General features: G+C 32.7%; 3 protein-coding genes across 5 annotated transcripts; 2 read left to right on the forward strand and 1 right to left on the reverse strand.

Annotated features, from left to right (window-relative positions):
- Window positions 1-1,521: 1,521 nt before the first annotated feature.
- Window positions 1,522-11,290, reverse strand: LOC130628744 (inhibitor of nuclear factor kappa-B kinase subunit alpha-like). 3 transcript variants are annotated; one of them, XM_057441742.1, is made up of 13 exons: window positions 11,108-11,290; window positions 8,776-8,874; window positions 8,268-8,477; window positions 7,774-8,022; window positions 7,162-7,427; window positions 6,197-7,018; window positions 5,612-5,764; window positions 5,361-5,457; window positions 5,093-5,140; window positions 4,879-4,967; window positions 4,758-4,799; window positions 4,261-4,285; window positions 1,522-2,643 (listed from the first exon to the last, which is right to left on the reverse strand). In XM_057441742.1, the coding sequence occupies exons 2-13, from the start codon at window positions 8,872-8,874 to the stop codon at window positions 1,897-1,899; spliced, it is 2,847 nt and encodes a 948-aa protein (XP_057297725.1). In that variant the 5' UTR covers window positions 11,108-11,290; the 3' UTR covers window positions 1,522-1,896. The 3 variants fall into 3 exon arrangements, with proteins under 3 accessions (XP_057297725.1, XP_057297724.1, XP_057297723.1); XM_057441741.1 differs by lacking the exon at window positions 11,108-11,290 and adding an exon at window positions 10,698-10,943 and having other exon boundaries at window positions 4,758-4,796; XM_057441740.1 differs by lacking the exon at window positions 11,108-11,290 and adding an exon at window positions 10,698-10,941.
- Window positions 11,291-11,529: 239 nt separating this feature from the next.
- LOC130628745 (uncharacterized) lies at window positions 11,530-15,510 on the forward strand. The gene is made up of 4 exons (XM_057441743.1): window positions 11,530-12,999; window positions 13,433-13,667; window positions 14,110-14,368; window positions 14,627-15,510. The coding sequence occupies exons 1-4, from the start codon at window positions 12,408-12,410 to the stop codon at window positions 15,020-15,022; spliced, it is 1,482 nt and encodes a 493-aa protein (XP_057297726.1). The 5' UTR covers window positions 11,530-12,407; the 3' UTR covers window positions 15,023-15,510.
- A 152-nt stretch (window positions 15,511-15,662) lies between these two features.
- LOC130628747 (uncharacterized) lies at window positions 15,663-17,537 on the forward strand. Its single transcript, XM_057441746.1, has 3 exons — window positions 15,663-16,074; window positions 16,173-16,441; window positions 16,683-17,537. Exons 1-3 carry the CDS (start codon window positions 15,944-15,946, stop codon window positions 17,279-17,281), a joined length of 999 nt encoding a protein of 332 aa, XP_057297729.1. The 5' UTR covers window positions 15,663-15,943; the 3' UTR covers window positions 17,282-17,537.
- Window positions 17,538-17,867: the final 330 nt, after the last annotated feature.

The following is a 17,867-nucleotide window of genomic DNA, read 5'->3' on the forward strand; positions in this document are numbered from 1 at the left end:
TCCCCAGCAGAGCTATACAATGTTTTGTTCAGAAACGAGCTGTCATAATTAAGGGGGTAAGACATTTACTTTAAGGTGTAAATCATACTAAGTTTTACTTTTCATGTGTCGTGAGCACATTTTCTTTCTGAATTTTTCATATAATTTTCCTCCCTAAACCCGCCTGTTGGCATGGGTTGAAATAATAATTCTCCAGAAATATCCCGTATGCTATCAACTTCGTTCCCAGGCCTATTTTTCTCTTTCTGACAGCGAAATTCTTGGTTGGCAATTGTTGTTGTATATATCTATAGAGATTGTAAATAAGAAAGTTAAAAAATGTACGAAATTAAGATGAAAATCGAAATTTAACAAGTGTTTTTTTTTATGAGTCCGCTTTACACAAAGTTTTTTCAAGGAAAAATGTCATTTGGTGCAAATAAAAGTTTCCGTTAAGTGTCCTGCGAGAATTTGACCTGAAATCAGTCTGTTTCAAGAAATAGTGTCCGTTACATAGAGGTGTCCGCTTTAGACTGTGTCCGCTGCAGAGAGATTCCACTGTACCATGTTTAGAATCTAACTAATATTTTTAGATGTAATTTTTAACACCTTTTGAAAAAAGATATCCGTTGCAGAAATTTCTATTCGCATGTTATAGTTCTTAGGCACCACCTTTCATCTATGACGTCATCCTAAAGGTGATGTTTTAAAAAAATTTTTTGTCATTGAATAGTATCCGAGTCAACAGTACTCGACTGTTTCTCATAGTTGAGAAAAAAAAAAAAAAAATATGTGACAGTGTACGTGATCATCTTTATTCTGTCGCTACGTCTTTACAGCGTTGCTGTTTGCAATACGTAGCACGAACTTCGTTTGTATCCACGTCGAAAGCAATAGGTTACAACTATGATATACCATCTTCAAACTGTTTTTGTAAAAATTAAAATAAGGACTGAAACTTGGTATAATATGGTTTTAATATGGACCAGTTTAATAAAATTGCGCGAAAAATATGTTTAATATTATCATGGTTTCTCCATTCCTAAATTTAGCTATTTGCAAAGACGCTAATAAATTATTTTAAACTATGTATAAATTTTTGATAAAGATACAATTTTCAACTATGGCGGTGGATTTAGTATACTTCTCAAACAGGAAAAAAATTAAGCCTCAGATGTTTTAGGCAAAATGCTTTATCCAGTCAAAAGAAATTGGGATGTTTGATGGAATGTTTAATCGATTTGCATATATGCTATTTTTAATTTTTTGAACAAAATCGTATTTGATAAAATATGATCCAGAACATATTATCATCAAACATTTTTCTTTGTCAAAATGAAATATTTGATGTTTGATCGGTTCGGGGAAGTTTTTCATCAAACATCTGACTTTCGAACGTTTTTATTCTTCCTTCGAACGTCAAACAGTTGAATTTTTAATTAGCCATGGAGAAACCGGAATAGTTAAGGTGGAAATATTACGTGTCTTAAACCATTTTTCTAAGGTTTTCTTTTTCTGTCATAGAAACTGAAAAACAAAATGTTTGATGGAATGTAAAGCTCGGTGCTAGCGGTACCAGAAGACAAAATACGTACTTCAAATAAATACAACAAATTTAAAGAATAAAACTGCCATTCATTTACAAAATGTTTTTTAAAAAATTCAATTCGTCCCGCGATAAAAACACATACACATATGCTAAACGTAAACATAAAAATTATGCTTCTTCAAATTAGATTTGACTACAATACGAAGCAATTCATTTTCCACAAAGAAAAAAGAGAGGAAGATATTTTTTTCTTCTACTTACTGTAACATTCTGTACAACGTGGCAATATAAAAAAGCTAAAAACAGACATAAGGCGATGAATTTATTATACTTTTTAAATAGAAAAAAAAAACTTTAAAAATAAAGTTTTATGTACGTGCACCAGGCGTTGTCCGTCCGCCAACATTCGTTGATCGAATATGTCCATTTTTAAAGTACCCCTGATTGTAAAAATCTGTATTGTTTAGATAACTTGCGTTTGGTGAAGGCCCAGGAATAGGCGTGTCTCTATAACCTGACATGGTGCCAAAATGCGTCGAGTCATTGATAGTCACTGGATTTAGAACGCACAGCTCGGATGCACTACTTGGCGAGCTAGATAAGCTTGTGTGCTGGTGCTTGTTTAGATCACAAAAATATACATGACCTTGGCGTGTTAGATGACTGTTTGAAGTATGCAGATGCTCTGTTATAGTTGGTCCATACTCAGGAACTGGGTTTCTCCTATACTCAAGAGACTGCGGTCCTTGATACGGATAAGAAGCTGGTTGTTGAACACTGCTATAGTTCGGATGACGCGTATGAGTCTGGATGTTTGATACTCGAACAGAAGAGCGATTCATTCCAGAAGGTGACACGGAAATCGGACCACGTTCTTCTGAAAATACTCTAGGAATCCGAGGTATGCTAATGTCATGCGATGGCCGAACATGTGAACCTGGTCGGTGAAAACTATCCTCTGGTAAGGAATAACTAGCTGGTGCGGATTCTCTTCGGTTGCGTAGTGGTTCTTTATTGATGCACGCTTTCTGTGTCGATGATCCGTCAACTGTTGCTGACCTAACAGGTCCATATTTATCATTGGGCGGCGAAGGAATATCGCTACCTTGTTCATCCTAAGATAAGATAATATATACATTACTTTAGGAGAAGAAACATTCACGGTAATTTACCGCGAAAGTTTATTCACGCGAAACGCGCCTAAGTTTTTTTACCGCAAAAGTTTATTCAAGTTTCCCAACCGTAAAAGTTTATCTCGCAAATCTCGCCTCAATTTTTCAACCACGAACGTTTATTCACGCGAAAAAGTACAACCATCTCTTATAATAATACGCTAAGTGTGTCCGTCTGTCTGTGACAGGCAAAGTGGATGTGTTCATTTTCCTTTGATGTTGCCGAAAAATGCATGTCTAATATGTTAAATTTTCTGACGTTACGACGCGACGAAAATAACACTACTTTAACGTCAATATCCTATATTAAATTAATGAAGCCATTACAGTGCACCTAAAACTTTGAGGCCAAATAACTTGGAAACGAGGTGGTGACGTCAATGATTTTTCACCGCGTGGGTAACTAGGGATCAACTAGGACCAATTTGGGTAGTTTTCCCAAACCTGGGTCCCCGAATCCGTTTCGGAATGGACGGGTTGATGACGTCATCGAAAAACCTTCAAATCCTAATATCTCTGCAACCGATACTATACATTATCTTGATCAACGTTTTAACATCTACACCTTGCAGACAACAAAAGGACTAAATTTCACCAATTTTCTTTTTGTATATGCACTGCTGACGTCAGCAAAAAAACTAAAGCAACCTATTTTTCCATTGTTCTTCTGCCATAGTGGATTTTTCCACGGGCTTTACTGACTAGTCTCTATAATAATACGCTAATTCCGTGTGTCTGTCTGTCACTTTTGCAAAGTGGATTACATTCTTCAAAATTTTCTTTAACAAATTCTTTAAAACATCGCCTATAAAATTGTTCTGTAATTTACCAAACTTTACCGATAAAATAGTATTGACGTCAAAGGAAAGTTAATTAAGATTAGTGAAGCCATTACAATGCACTTTAAACTTTGAGGCCAAATAACTTGGAAACGAGGTGGTGACGTCAATGTTTTTTCACCGCGTGGGTAACTACGGACAACCTGGGACCAATTTGGGTAAGTTTTTCAAACCTGGGTCCCCGAATCCGTTTCGGAATGGACGGTTTGATGACGTCATCAAAAAACCTGTAAACCTTGATATCTCTGCAACCGTTTGTCAAAGATACATGATCATATACATTTTCTTGATCAGCATTTCAAGATCTATACGATGAAGGCAACAGGTTTTCATATTTCTGAAAATTTTTTTTTGGGTTTTCACAGGTCTCTGCTGGTGTCTGCAAAATTTAAATGATGGTTGTTTTTCTCTGTTATCCTGCCTAAGTGGATTTTTCCACGGGCCTTATCGACTAGTTGTAAACTGTTACTCAAAATATATTTAAAATTGCAAACAGCAAAATTTACTCTCGCCAGTCGTACGAAAGTCTTGAATCGGCCGAAAGTTTAATTCCGTTAGGCCTTAGGCACATAGTAAGTTAATTTCTAACATTGCTGTGATCGTGATGCAGCAAAAGTTTCTTCCAGCGAAAGTCTCCTTCCTCTCTTAAATATAATTTGCTGGGACAATAACAAAACAACATTTTAAAACTATGCAAAAACAAAAGAAGCGGTTCACTTACCTCATTGTTTAGAAGATTTTCCAGTCTAAAAAAACGAGATGTGATTTTAAGTAAACAAAAACAAACAAACAAAAAACATCTAAGCATGTTTAATTAATATTTGCAATGATCAAAAATGTTTAACTAATCTTAGCCTTTAGAAACACTGTTTCTATATCAATCTAAAACGTGTGAGCATAAAAACTCTTTCTCATCGTTACGAGTGTTCTATCTCATGGATATAAAAACAGCAGGAAGTGAAAACTTGAAATAACGTCTTTTTTTCTCAGAATCATTAAACATTACAGAAACATAGGCCCAAAATGATTCAATGTGTTGATTACGAACTATTTGGGTTGAATTATCGGTTGAAAAATACGTGTAATTTACAGATTGACACTAAATTTTGCGTATAATTTATAGAAAGCTGAGGTACATTGTGAAGATCAGAAAAATTTAGTGAATGTACAGCATTCACGGAAGGTAAATTTCATAGAAATAATAAAAAAAAAAAATACTTTTTAAAAGTGTCTTCCATGTCGTCAATAATTTGGCTGCTGCTAAAAAAAACAAAGGAAAATTCGCTTATTTTTTCTAAAAAAATATTTAAAAAAATAGCGCAAAATTTGCCTCGTTTACCTTTCACTTTCATCTGCAGTGTCTAGTTTGCTCATCATGCTTGGTATAAACGAGTTATTTGACGTCATAGAACTCCCTGGCGAGGATAACTAACAATGAGAAGGAATAGATAAGGACTAGGTGCGGAAAAAATTAATGCCTGAAAGAAAGAAGTCAATTTCTTGCCTCGCTCAACCCTAACCCGGTTTGAAAACTACATGAATTCATCACTCACCTGAGAACCAAATAATCTCCATAATAAACCTTGTCTATATAACTGTCTCTAAAATAAATTAATATACAAATGAGTAAAAGAATCAAATAAATATAAAAATGAATGAATAAATGAATTATATGAATAAATAGAAAAACACACGAGGAGTTGAGATAAAACACACACAAAAGATGTTTCTACATCTTATGTTACAACTGTAAAATTTCTAAAATACCGAAAAAACTGCAATCTGAGTGGTAACAGAACAATTGACCAATTAAAAATCTACCTTTAGAATTATGTCTGCTTTATCCTTTAAAACTTGATTTTGTTCTGAGATTTTGTTAATTAAATCGGTCAACTTATATCTATTAACCACGACTTTCCTACCAAAGAAAGTAGAGGAGTAAGAAAAGCAGCAACAACAACAACAACAAAAACAACAACAACATAACAACAACATAACAACAACAACCACAACAACAATAACAACAACATAACAACAACAACAACAACATAACAACAATATAACCAACTTACTTGAGATGCTCATAAAAAATTCGAAGCAACCTTTCCTTTTCGGAGACACATTTCATTATTATTTCATAGATATGTTTCGAGTCATGTTTCTTATCTTTGTACTCTGGAGGCGCTCTCCGCAGTTTGTCTACTTTTTTCTCCGCTTGACACGACCTAAAATAAAAAACCCCAGAACAACTTTAAAGTCCATTTAACTTATCAAAAGACCTTCTTTACTGACAACACACAAATCTTGTATACGTAGTGACATATGCTACTTATTTCTTAACATTTACTCGACTGCTGTTTTAAAAATAAGGAAATCATGAAATTTAAAAAGATGCTTAAGGTATGTTTGAAAAAATATGTTATTACTCAATGCCAATAATTTCAGAAATAGGAGGCAACATAACGAATAGAATATGCTCATTTATTATGCAGACACAGTCAGTACTTGTAGCTGCCGTCATTTAATACTGGATGTATTACAAATCGTGTCATGAAGAATAAAACAAGATATATTCACGAAGAAAATGTGTATAAGGAAGTTCGCACGTCAAGGAAAAGAAGGACACGTTCTCAAAATGAAGCATTTATAAGACTCACAATTCTTCCAATTCATTTTGTTTCTGTTCAGAGATCAGTGGGCTTTGTTGCAACTGCGAACACTGTTCTTGTACTTGAGTAATTTCTTTGAGTATATCGTTGTTAATACACTCTGCAAAACTTTTTACTTCATCATACATTACTCTCCATTCCTCCAAAAAACTTGCCTCTTCCTCTGTGAGGTCAGTCTTTTTGTAAAATTGTAAATCGCAATTGTAACTTTCTTCATATATATTGATAATAGAGTCAAGCCGGATTGCTGCTTTCACGAACTCTTCTTTCAACTGCTCGCATTTTTTATACTTTGTGCGCACCATGTTAATCATTAGTGCCCGCTGACCACGAAGCAGCTGTTCATATTCTGATGCCATTTTACTGCAGTCGTACAGAGAGTGAGACCAATACAGCTTCAAGTCTGGATATTTACGTAATTCGTCTGGCGAGCCTGCAAGCTCTCGCACGCGTTGCGACAAGAAGATATTGATATTGTGCTCAGCGCGCTTGTTTTTGTTAAATAAGTAAATCAAATCTGGTTGTTGATGACATCTTTCTAAACTATCATCATCTTCTAGTTCATCACCACATGGAAATAAGATTAATTGGTTTTTAATAGGAATACCTGTGTGCTCTTTGAGGAAAGCTTTTAAATGGCTCCCACAGTCGTCAGGTCGACATTCATACGCAACGTCAATACACGTCAACACATTCAGGATGTGAATGATTTTCATGTCAAGAATGCTACTAATCGTTGTGTAACAAATTATTTCTCCTTTCTCATTCTTGCCACGGGTTTTTGGGTCATGTTTTAAAACCATTTGAAGCCTTAAAAATAGAAACAAAGTGGATAACATGTAACAAATAACAACTTAAAAATATCGCGTCTGACCAAACAGTAAGATTTATTTAGAAAAGAAAACAAATTATCTAACAAAAAATGAAGTCAAATAAAACTTGTATATACTAACCAGTTTTTGAATGCATCTAAAAGGGGTGGACACATGTGGTTAGGAGACGGAATATCTGCGCAAAACTTCACACTGTTTGATAAATCATCGTTGTAACCCCATATGTGTTGATCGCTTTTGTCTTTAATTAATTTTGGCCACTGAAAAGCATGTTCTGTCAACAAAAAGGGCCTGGTTCCAGTTATACATTCAAAAATAACAGTACCAAAACTCCAGTAGTCTGCTGTTCGGTTATAACCACTTTGATAATCGTATAATTCAGGAGCCTTGACAATGTATGAGAAATTATAAATAAGACATGCAAGTAATTGATAGATGTACTAAAAATGCATAGATTTAAAAAAAAAATTAAGAAAGAAAAATAAAACTGAAAACAGAAAAAATACTGTGAAAGGAAGCCCTCTCTCAAACACCTCTTTTTGATTAACGCCTAAACAATTGGAGCTTTACATTTAAATTTATATAACCACCTTAAAATACTTAACTGAATATTAACAATGGGTCTTTTATAACCTTTTCGTAAGTTTAAAAAAATCCACCCGCATCAGAATTAGTCAACTTTAAGATATCTTTAGAGAGAAAAAAAGGACTAAGTACTAATCTCTCACTTACCAAATATTGAATAGTACCAACAAAAGACATACATATACTTCTGGCATCAAGTTGCTTAGCATAGCCTAGATCTGTTATCTTGTAGATTACATTATTACCTTGATGACACAACAAGATATTTTCAGGCTTTAAGTCTCTATGGACAATGTTTTTTTTGTGAAGAAATTCTAAGCCACATGAAACATCTTTTAATATATTTACAACCATTTTTTCTTTTAAGCCACAACTGTGTATTGCATTACCAAGGAGCTAAATGATAAAATACAACTTTTTTATAATGGGACCACTCAAATGATAATAACAAGATGCTTAAAAATTTTTGTTTTCGTCAACAGTTTTTCAGGGACGTGAAATTTTGCCATTCTGTTTGAAATTTCTGGTAAATGGCAAAATAAAAAGTTAATTAACATGCCTTCCAGTTTTCACACCAGTTTTTAACACAGAGATAGGGGGATTAGCTACATTATTTCGACTAAATAAAATGTGAATATTACCTTTCTTAAATCGCTCTCACAATATTCAAGTCCCAACAATGGTTCTGGACTTCTCAAAGCATTTTCAATCTCTGTTGGAATAGGACGGCCAGCAACTAAATTTATGTGTTTATTGGAGTTCATGAGCTGGATTTCGTCTTGCCAGCGACCCTTGTTTCTAGGATCAAGTTTTTGCTTGCACTGCTTAATGACAAGCATTTCACTGGTTATCTATAAAAAAAACAAAATAGACATACGACTGCTAATATAACTAGACAAAAAATAGTATAAATTAATTATTGAAGCAGTTATATACGACCTGGCGAAGCTTAACGTTGGAAACACATTATGGAAACACATTATGGCTATCCAAGTCATGCATTAAAAAGTATGGAATTTAAATACTCCAGGTTGCAAAATTTCACAATTTTTCTTCTTATAGCTGTGCATGTTCTGTTAAGACATCATGTGTTCTTTATATGTAGATGATGTTCACAAATCAGAAGCAGTTAAAAAGCAAATCAAAAACCTGATTCTTCCATGCTGTTACAAGTCCAAAGCCACCACTGCCTATTTCACGATGGTACTGCCAATCTCCAAATACTTCACCAGCTTCTACCTTATTCATCTAAAAATTCAAATTATATAATTACAAATAAGTTATAAGAAAATCATAATATATAATAAATATAATAAGGATTTTCTTTTTATCATTTTTCTATCTATACAAAGTTGATTTTTACAAAAACCTTACACTGACATGATTAATTTTATTGGGAAATTTTTTGTTTTAAAAAAACCCCAAAAAACAAAAAGAATGGACACTTTAACATCACTATCATAAATAAAGATAAAGAAGCAATTAATGTTTGTTATTATTCAACATTAATTTAATCCAGAAATATAAAAATATCCAATAATGATTTTTAAAAAACTTTTGCTAAAATTATTATTCACGCTATTAAAAAGTTTTAAAATAAAAGGAAGATTCTAGAATTATTTTGTATTAAAATAAAATAGGGCCTGTTTGAATGAGCAAAAGGTGCTGAAATACTATTACTATTTAGAAATGGAGTCATTTGACATTTCTTTTAACTTTAACAGGGGCGGATACAGGAATTATAAAGTTAGTCCATGTTTTTTACCAAGTCACTATAAGAAAAAGGCATTAAAGGGAACACAATTTACTACATTTAACTAGCCCAAAAACACATTACAAACATTACAAAATCTGCTTTTACCTATAACACGGTCCATTGATAAACAAAGTTTACCAGAAAATAGTAATTTTTGAGGTCTTTCAAAGTAAATCATTCTTTCAAGCTAAATCATTGATTTAAAAAGAGCATCTGCTTGTAATTTAAAAATTCGAAGTGCCAGGCACAACAACTTCCTTTATTCAACTTAACTAAGAGCGAAGCTTTAATAAAAAACTTCGGCGGTAACGTATTCTTTCTCCAAAAAACTTTATACGAACACCACACATACCATGGCTACAAAGTTTCATGTTTGGTTTATCATGAAATTCTGTTCAAGTAAGTTGCAATTAATTTACCAGGGGGTACTGCACAATTTTTTTCAAGTTGTTATTTCTTTGCTGTCTCATAACTTAATTAATAAATCTTTAAAAGTAAATATGTGTTTCATTATTTTGTTTTTGTTGCGAAAAACTATTGTGCAACGGAGTAAAGCATCATTTGTTTTGGTTTTTAATGGTATTTTACAGGCACTATGTACCCCTTCATAAAATATTCTCGATATACTTTGACATACTTAAGTCAAAATTACAGGGGTTATCTTATGCTTTTTACCGTCACACATTACCTTTAATTATATTTTTTACCTCCTAATACAAGTACGTCAAGTAATGTAACAGAAAGTGAAAGTACGTCCAAGTAAATCGAGATTAGAGGCTATATGCTACTATTTCGATGGTATATCAAATCAAAAACTAAATTTTGTGCCCCTTAATGTAACAATATGGGTAGTAAGTCACAGAATAATTAAGCAGCTTCTTACGTATTACCCCATATCCTTAATGCTTAAACCCCATATCCTTAGGGCTTAACTATATAATATATGCATGTGTGTATTATGTGTAGATATTTTATAGAAATTTAACGTAAAAGCCACCCGGGAAGATTTTTGTGTATACTGGAAGTACATTTTCGAAATTGCAACAAGAATTTTAACGGAAAATTAAATATGTCCATCTGGCTAGCTTAACATACCCTAAATCCATCACTGTTAAAACTCTTTAATTGTTGCATAGAGGTTGATGATTGTAAAAAGATTTAATAAACTGAGATATATACTTAGTTTACAGAGAAAAATATCTTAAGAACAAAATCGAGAAGTCACTTTTTTTCTTCTATAACATAAGCTAACAACTCTCTATAACATTCTATTATTATGTTAGAGTCTCTTCAAATAACAACATTCTTTTTTTACCTTTCCACAAAAACGACCCCGTCCATTTAGCGCCAATTCTACATTCAAGAATTGACTCATCACTTTTTTATGTGGTAATTTCATTATTGTAAACTTGGTTATTATATAACAAACTACAGGTTATAAAATCCAAGTTTGTGCTTACAATTATGGTTAGCTACGTTTTATTAAAGTCATATGACGGTAAATGTACATGCCTACTTTAATTATCTACTGTAAGCACCTACAACAACTGTCAACATGACATCACTTTTGACCAATACATATCAAAAAGGAATTGTTTATTAGAAAGCGAAAGTAGCAAGACTTTCCACCACGCACGGGCGAAAAGATTATTTATAAACTTTTATTTACGCACCTAATTAAATCTTTCGCTAATCAAAGCAAGAACTAAAATACGAATGTCTTACTTTTAAACGGGTTTAAAGTCGATATATCCAATGGTCGGCCATGTTTATAGCCATAATCAGGTTATAATCAGTTCTCGAGCACCATCTTTTGATAGACATTCCATTTAAAAGGCGAAAGCTCTATAAGTCTATGACGTCATTACAGAACAATTAGCAAGTAAGATGTATAAAAATTCCTTGGTTTGTTCCTGCAAGGTAAAGTTAATAAATTTTTTATGACTTTGAAATCTTTTTTGAGTGATTTGCTGTTTCTTTTAAATATCGAAAGCATGCTATATCTTTACCTTAAACTATGATTTCCTTATCCAAAAAACTTATAAGAACAAATCTTTACTTTGGTCAATTGTTTTGCGTTACCAGCTTGGCATGTAGACCAAAATTGTTTTCTGTCTAGTTTTACTTTGCAAATTACAGATAGTTTACTTGCCAACTAGATGATATAAATGTTATGGAAAAGGTGCAGTCACGGAATTTTGGAATTTCAATGTCTGATCTGGTATTGAACTGTGTATAGCTATAGGCAATTTACCCGTAATATCATTATATCATCTGTTTATCTAATCAACTAATGTTGTATATATCAAACCACTCTTTTTCCCTGTTCTTAGGCGCAGACCCTGCCATGCAAAAAATGGTCTTTTGCGAAATGATACAGTTAACTAGCTAGCTAGCTAAGCTAGCTAGCTACAAAAACAGAAATTTTGAATCGACCATTTAATAATGTCCATTTCATATCCCTATTGGTTGCACGTGCCACATGTTTTACGCTTGCCTTTCTGATGGGCTAGCTAATAGTTATGTATAGCTTAGTTATGTATAGCTAGATATAGCTAGATACTTTATAATGGCTAGACTTTTTAGAATACCACCTGTCATTTTAATTTTACAATTAAATTAACCTACATGACCAACGCGTAGGCCAACAAAAATAAAAAAGAGAATAAAATCCAAGTAATAATAAAAATAACAAACACAAAAATATAATAATTAAAATTAAATAACAAAAAACTACAGTAACAATCCAAACCACAAAAAGGAAATACATGTACAAACCAACGCGACCTACGCGACCAACGCGTACACCTGAAATTGCAATGTAAAGGTTTCTTCGCGCATAAAAGCAATGCATTGCAATCACGTCCGTTATTAACGATAGCTTTCTCCTAAAATTGCAATGCAAAGGTTTCTTCGCTTATAAAAGCAATGCATTGCAATCACGTCCGTTATATTAACGACAGCTTTAGCGACGAACGGCCGACGTAACAATATAGCTTCTTTACTGTATTAACAAAGAATTAAAATGTCTATAAAAACAATCATAAAATCACAATCGGATGAAACTTGGGCAGAACTAAATAAGAAACTCATGGAGCATGAAATAAACTACAATAAAGTTTTGACAGAACCTTTGTATCAGTTCATTGACGCCATCGCTAAGTCCGTCGGAACAAATATCGGATTCGTATTACCTTCAATTTTAACTACAATTAATTACTTAGCATCAAGCCAAAATTTCAATTGCGAAATAAGAGATGGTTATGCTGTTAATTTGAATACGTTCTTCTTATTCGCGGGACAACCATCGACAGGGAAAAGTCCAGCAATCAAAGTCAGCGTCAGTAATCCTTTAACAGGTTTGGATTTACATAAGGAATTAATTTCCTGTTCTACATCATCCGGTTTAACAAAGTTATTATCAAAAATACAAAGAGCATTTATTGTTAATCCAGAGATTCAGGAATATCTGCTAAAAATAATTAAACAAAATGACGAAAATGCGGCGAGCGATGTCGAAATATTATGCAAAGTTTTTAGCGGAGAATCTTGCACCTTCAATTATGGGACTGAAAACAGAAGAGAGATTTCATCTGACACCACACTATGTATATTAGGTAAGCATCGGCTATTAATATTTAACTACTGATTAACATCCGCGAGCACACTCCTCCTTACTCAAGCAACTAACACGGAAACTCTCTTTCTCTCTCATTATTCTATATATAAACATTCTTTTTTTATATATGTGCATAACTGAGTTGCAGCTTTATGATACTGTAACATTCTCGTTCTTTATAAGTGCATATCTGCGATGCGCTGCTGCTTTTATATGATGATCAAGATTTTGCTGTACGAGTTCTACACTAGTTTAGCAAAAATTTTGGACACAGTATTGAAGCAAAGGCATGCAATTACACCATTTTAAACTGTATTTTCAAAAAAACACATCACCATTTACATTACGTTAAAATGAATTGTATCAAACTTGGTGTATGCAACCACCTTTAATGTAAATTTTAAAAGCAAAATTGTACTTTTTTTATCCAGGTGCAACTCAGATCAAGACATTGGCATTATTGTTATCAAAAATGGATATGGGCAATGGCCTAATCGATAGATTTATAATTTCTATACCAACATGTTATCGACCATTGCCAGAAGAACAATCACAAGCTAGCACTTTTTTAAAAACCAAAAATTTTAAAATAGATGACATCTACGAAAAGTTAGCAAAAACAAGTTCTGAAAACACACAATTTTATTTCGATGACGATGCTCAAAAGTAAGTTAACGGATACAACGAAGATTTTTTTAAATAAAGTTACGTCGGAATTTTGATCAGTCCAACTAAAACCGTTCATATATCATTGTTTAAATAAGCTGTAAAACTCAGGTAATAATTGAGTTAAAAGATTTAATTCGAGCTGTGTGTAGAGCTTGTGTATTGATTCACAGGATCGCTCCATGGTTGGTTCCTATACGGGTGCGTTGACTCGGCTTTGGAAATTGGCCCTATTTTGTTCTAGGAGATCTATCTAGTTACCCACCTGGTTGATTACATTGATTATTTTTATTTATTGACCGTAGAAATCTATTTTACACTGAATTAATTTAAATAATCTTACTAATTACTTAACAAATAAGACCTTTCATTTGCCGATTAATGAATCTGTTCTATTTTTACCAACATATCCCTAGTTGTCTACAAATAATATTATTTCTAGAATGTTTGATGAAATGGAGAAAAACTTTCTCATCGAACTCAATGACAATTTAAAAAATGGCAGACCAACTCAGAAAAATAAAACAACGGACGTCATTCCAAAATTAGCTGTTGCTATTCATTTGTTGGAGCATATTTTTTTGCAAATAAATTCTGGAAGAAATAATACAACATTTCCAGAATCAATCACCTTACAAACCATGCAAAAAGCTTATTATTATTCTCAAATGTTGACCGAACAAAAAGAATTTTTCAATGGTGTAAGTGCAGTTCTATTACTTAACATAATTTACAAGAACCTTTATTAAATTTTTCTAATATTTATCAATCCATTTTTTTCTACAGATCTTATTCTAAAAACGAGCCAGTGTTTATATAATTTTATACAGCACACACACATTGCCTCATTTTGACAAAGGTGTCCCATTTCATATTTCATGCAAGCTTGACCGTTATATATTTCATTTTCAGCATTAATTTTTGTTATCTGATTAAGTATCACATTTGTCTTGTTTTAGTTTGTTTCAGACATGGTTTGCGAAAAAAAAATTAAAACCATCAAGCCACCAACTTTGAAAGATTACACCATTGCACTGTTAAATATGCAAGGTCGAATTGTCACCTACCGGTCGTATAAACAATGTGCATCTAAAAGGTTGAGATCAATGATATCAAGTGACTACAAAAAAATATGTGAAGACTTAGTAATGATTAATGCTGGGAAGTTGAATTCAGTGAGATTGAATGGTCAGAGTGAAGAGTCATATATTTTCGTTAAGTTGCCGTACGACGAATTACCAGAGGAGGTCAAATCAAAAATGCAAAAAAATACTTACCTAACGAAATATGAAATGAATTCCCCGAAAAGCATCACGCAAAACATTATTGACGCGGTGCAAGACATCTTTCAATAAAATATTTTTTTTATTTTCATTTTCATTTTATTTTCATTTTCAAAGTTAAGTAATAAGGATTATCGTTGCGTTTGTAAGTAATGAAAACCAATCAAATCCTTGCCTTTAATAACAAATTTATATTTTCTTTAGCAATAGGGTTGTTACAGAGTGTCTTACACACGTATTGTCAATAAGTTTTTTTTCACATAATGTAATAAAATTAAAAAATTTCATTGGTTTAACCTTGGAGGAAAGAATTAACTAATACGCTATAGCTAAAATCAAATAATCTACAAATAAAAACGCACTTCTATTTTTCCTAAGAAACGGTTGTTAAAGTGATGCCATAAAAGAATTTGTTTACTTTTAAAATTTTTATTATGTTTGTGCATCTTTACTTTGTTAATTTTTATTAGATTTATTCTCAATGATTGCCTATCAGAGTTGAATGTTATTTAGAAAGGTTACAAATAATGACTTAATACATGACCTACATTTTCAAGAAATTTTGCTGTGTCGACTTTTTTGTAAGAATATATTATGTAAAAATGTCGAAGCATAAAATTAATAGGAAAATATTTATACAAATATAAAAGATTATACTTGAATTTACGGTTAAATTATCTACTTATACAAAAATTATACATCACATTTCCTACTTTCATTTTTTTTTAACTTGAAACAAGGTCATTATTTGTTTTTTAGGTTAATATAGATTTTGTTATTGCTTTATTAAATTAATTTTGAATGGCATGTTATGATTTAATTGAACACATGCATCATGTATTTTTATAGTCTTATTCATGCTATTTCGTTACTTGTTAAATCGTTTACAATAATATTTCTCTGAGATATAAAATATATAAAACCCACAATCCTTAACGTTATTAGTGTATTTAAAAAAAATTTTGTTTTTCAGGTGCATAAATAAATTAAACAATGAAACGAACGCGAGAGCATGCTAGCCAAACAATACAAAAAGTTGCATCTACATCAGACGTTTCCACTCAATGTGGATATAGCACAAGTAGTTACAATAGAGCTACGAAGTCATCGTACATTAATTTCAGGTACCATACATATATGCATCAACATCTTTGTGTCATATTGGCTTATATTAACATCTTATTAATATCACTTTTTAATAAAAATATTAATTTCATTTTAGATACCTATTGAAAAATGTTATTTCAGACAAGGAAACCACTATTAATTGGTGTTTCCACAACAAACTTCTAGCAAATAAAAGAAAGTGTCCTGTATGTAATTGTGACATGAAATACACGTTGTCAACAACATATTCATCGGATGGTGTAAAGTGGCGTTGCCAAAAGTTAGATCACACGAAAGATGTATCTATACGAAGAAATTCTTGGTTTGAAGGTTCAAACATGACATTAGAAGAAGTAATTGAACTGACGTACTGGTGGAGCACAGGTATGAAAATATTAATGAGATGCAAAACTTTTTTTATTTTGAACATCTTAAAAAAAACTTTAACTTATTCAGTGTTTTTCATTTTACCACTTTTTTAAAAGACCAAACTCTCTAATATTTTTTTGGTTGAACAATCTCTTCTGGTTGTAGCTAAAAACACCTGTTTTATAGTTTCGCAGACCTTACTTTGTTGTTGATACTCTATTCCTAAAGTAAAAATCCGATCTTCTTTTATAAACAGGAACCGAACAAGTAAACATATGCCAAGAAATGGGTTTATCATCAGCAACTATTGTGGACTGGGCAAACTTTTTGAGAGAAATTTGCGATGAGATAGTGATAAAACGTTCAAAACCGATTGGTGGAAAAGGCGTCAAAGTGCAAATTGACGAATCTAAATTTGGAAAGCGGAAGTACCACCGCGGTCATAAAGTAGAAGGACAATGGGTCTTCGGAGGGATAGAATCTGAATCAAGAAAAAATTTTATGATTCCTGTCGAAAAGCGAGATCGCAATACCTTGATCCCCATCATTGAAAGGTACATCTTACCAGGAACGACAATTGTCAGCGACTGCTGGAAAGCCTATGACATTCTCGATGAACTAGACTATCACCATTTAAAAGTGAATCATTCAATTGAATTTGTAAACGAGTCTGGTGATCATACCAACAAAATAGAGGGGCATTGGCGACAAGCGAAAGCAGTAATGCCAAAATTTGGTGTCAGGAAAAAATTTTTTTCGTCACATTTGGGAGAATTTATGTGGCGATATGAAAATAAGGACAAAAATTTGTTTATGCAAATTATATCAGACATTTCTTCTATTTATAATTTTTAATAATCATGTCAGTTTTTGCTATTATAAATCCTTTATAAAATATAAAAGTTCTGCAGCTTGTGGAAAAATACTACTACATTCTTGACTCAAGCCTCCGTAGCATGTGAAGACTAACATTTGAAAACTATAACTAAAACTGTCGTAGGTCGCGTACTTTTATAAAAATTCGATCGTTCCGATACAAATAGAACGCGTAGGTCACGTAGGTCGCGTAGGTTACTTTTATAAAAATTCGATCGTCCCGATACAAATAAAACGCGTAGGTCACGTAGGTCGCGTAGGTTGCTTTTATAAAAATTCGATCGTCCCGTTACAAGTAGAACGCGTAGGTCACGTAGGTCGCGTAGGTTACTTTTATAAAAATTCGATTGTCCCGGTACAAGTAGAACGCGTAGGTCACGTAGGTCGCGTAGGTTACTTTTATAAAAAATTGATCGTCCCGGTACAAGTAGAACGCGTAGGTCACGTAGGTCGCGTAGGTCAGTTTTATAAGAATTCTTATTTATTGCAGGGGGTATTCTAAAGTCGCTCCCTTTATAATATAGATAGATGTGCATATTTTACATGGCTAGCCTCGCAAATATTG

This window comes from Hydractinia symbiolongicarpus, chromosome 15, assembly GCF_029227915.1.
Source record: "Hydractinia symbiolongicarpus strain clone_291-10 chromosome 15, HSymV2.1, whole genome shotgun sequence".
Classification (NCBI taxonomy): Eukaryota; Metazoa; Cnidaria; class Hydrozoa; order Anthoathecata; family Hydractiniidae; genus Hydractinia; species Hydractinia symbiolongicarpus.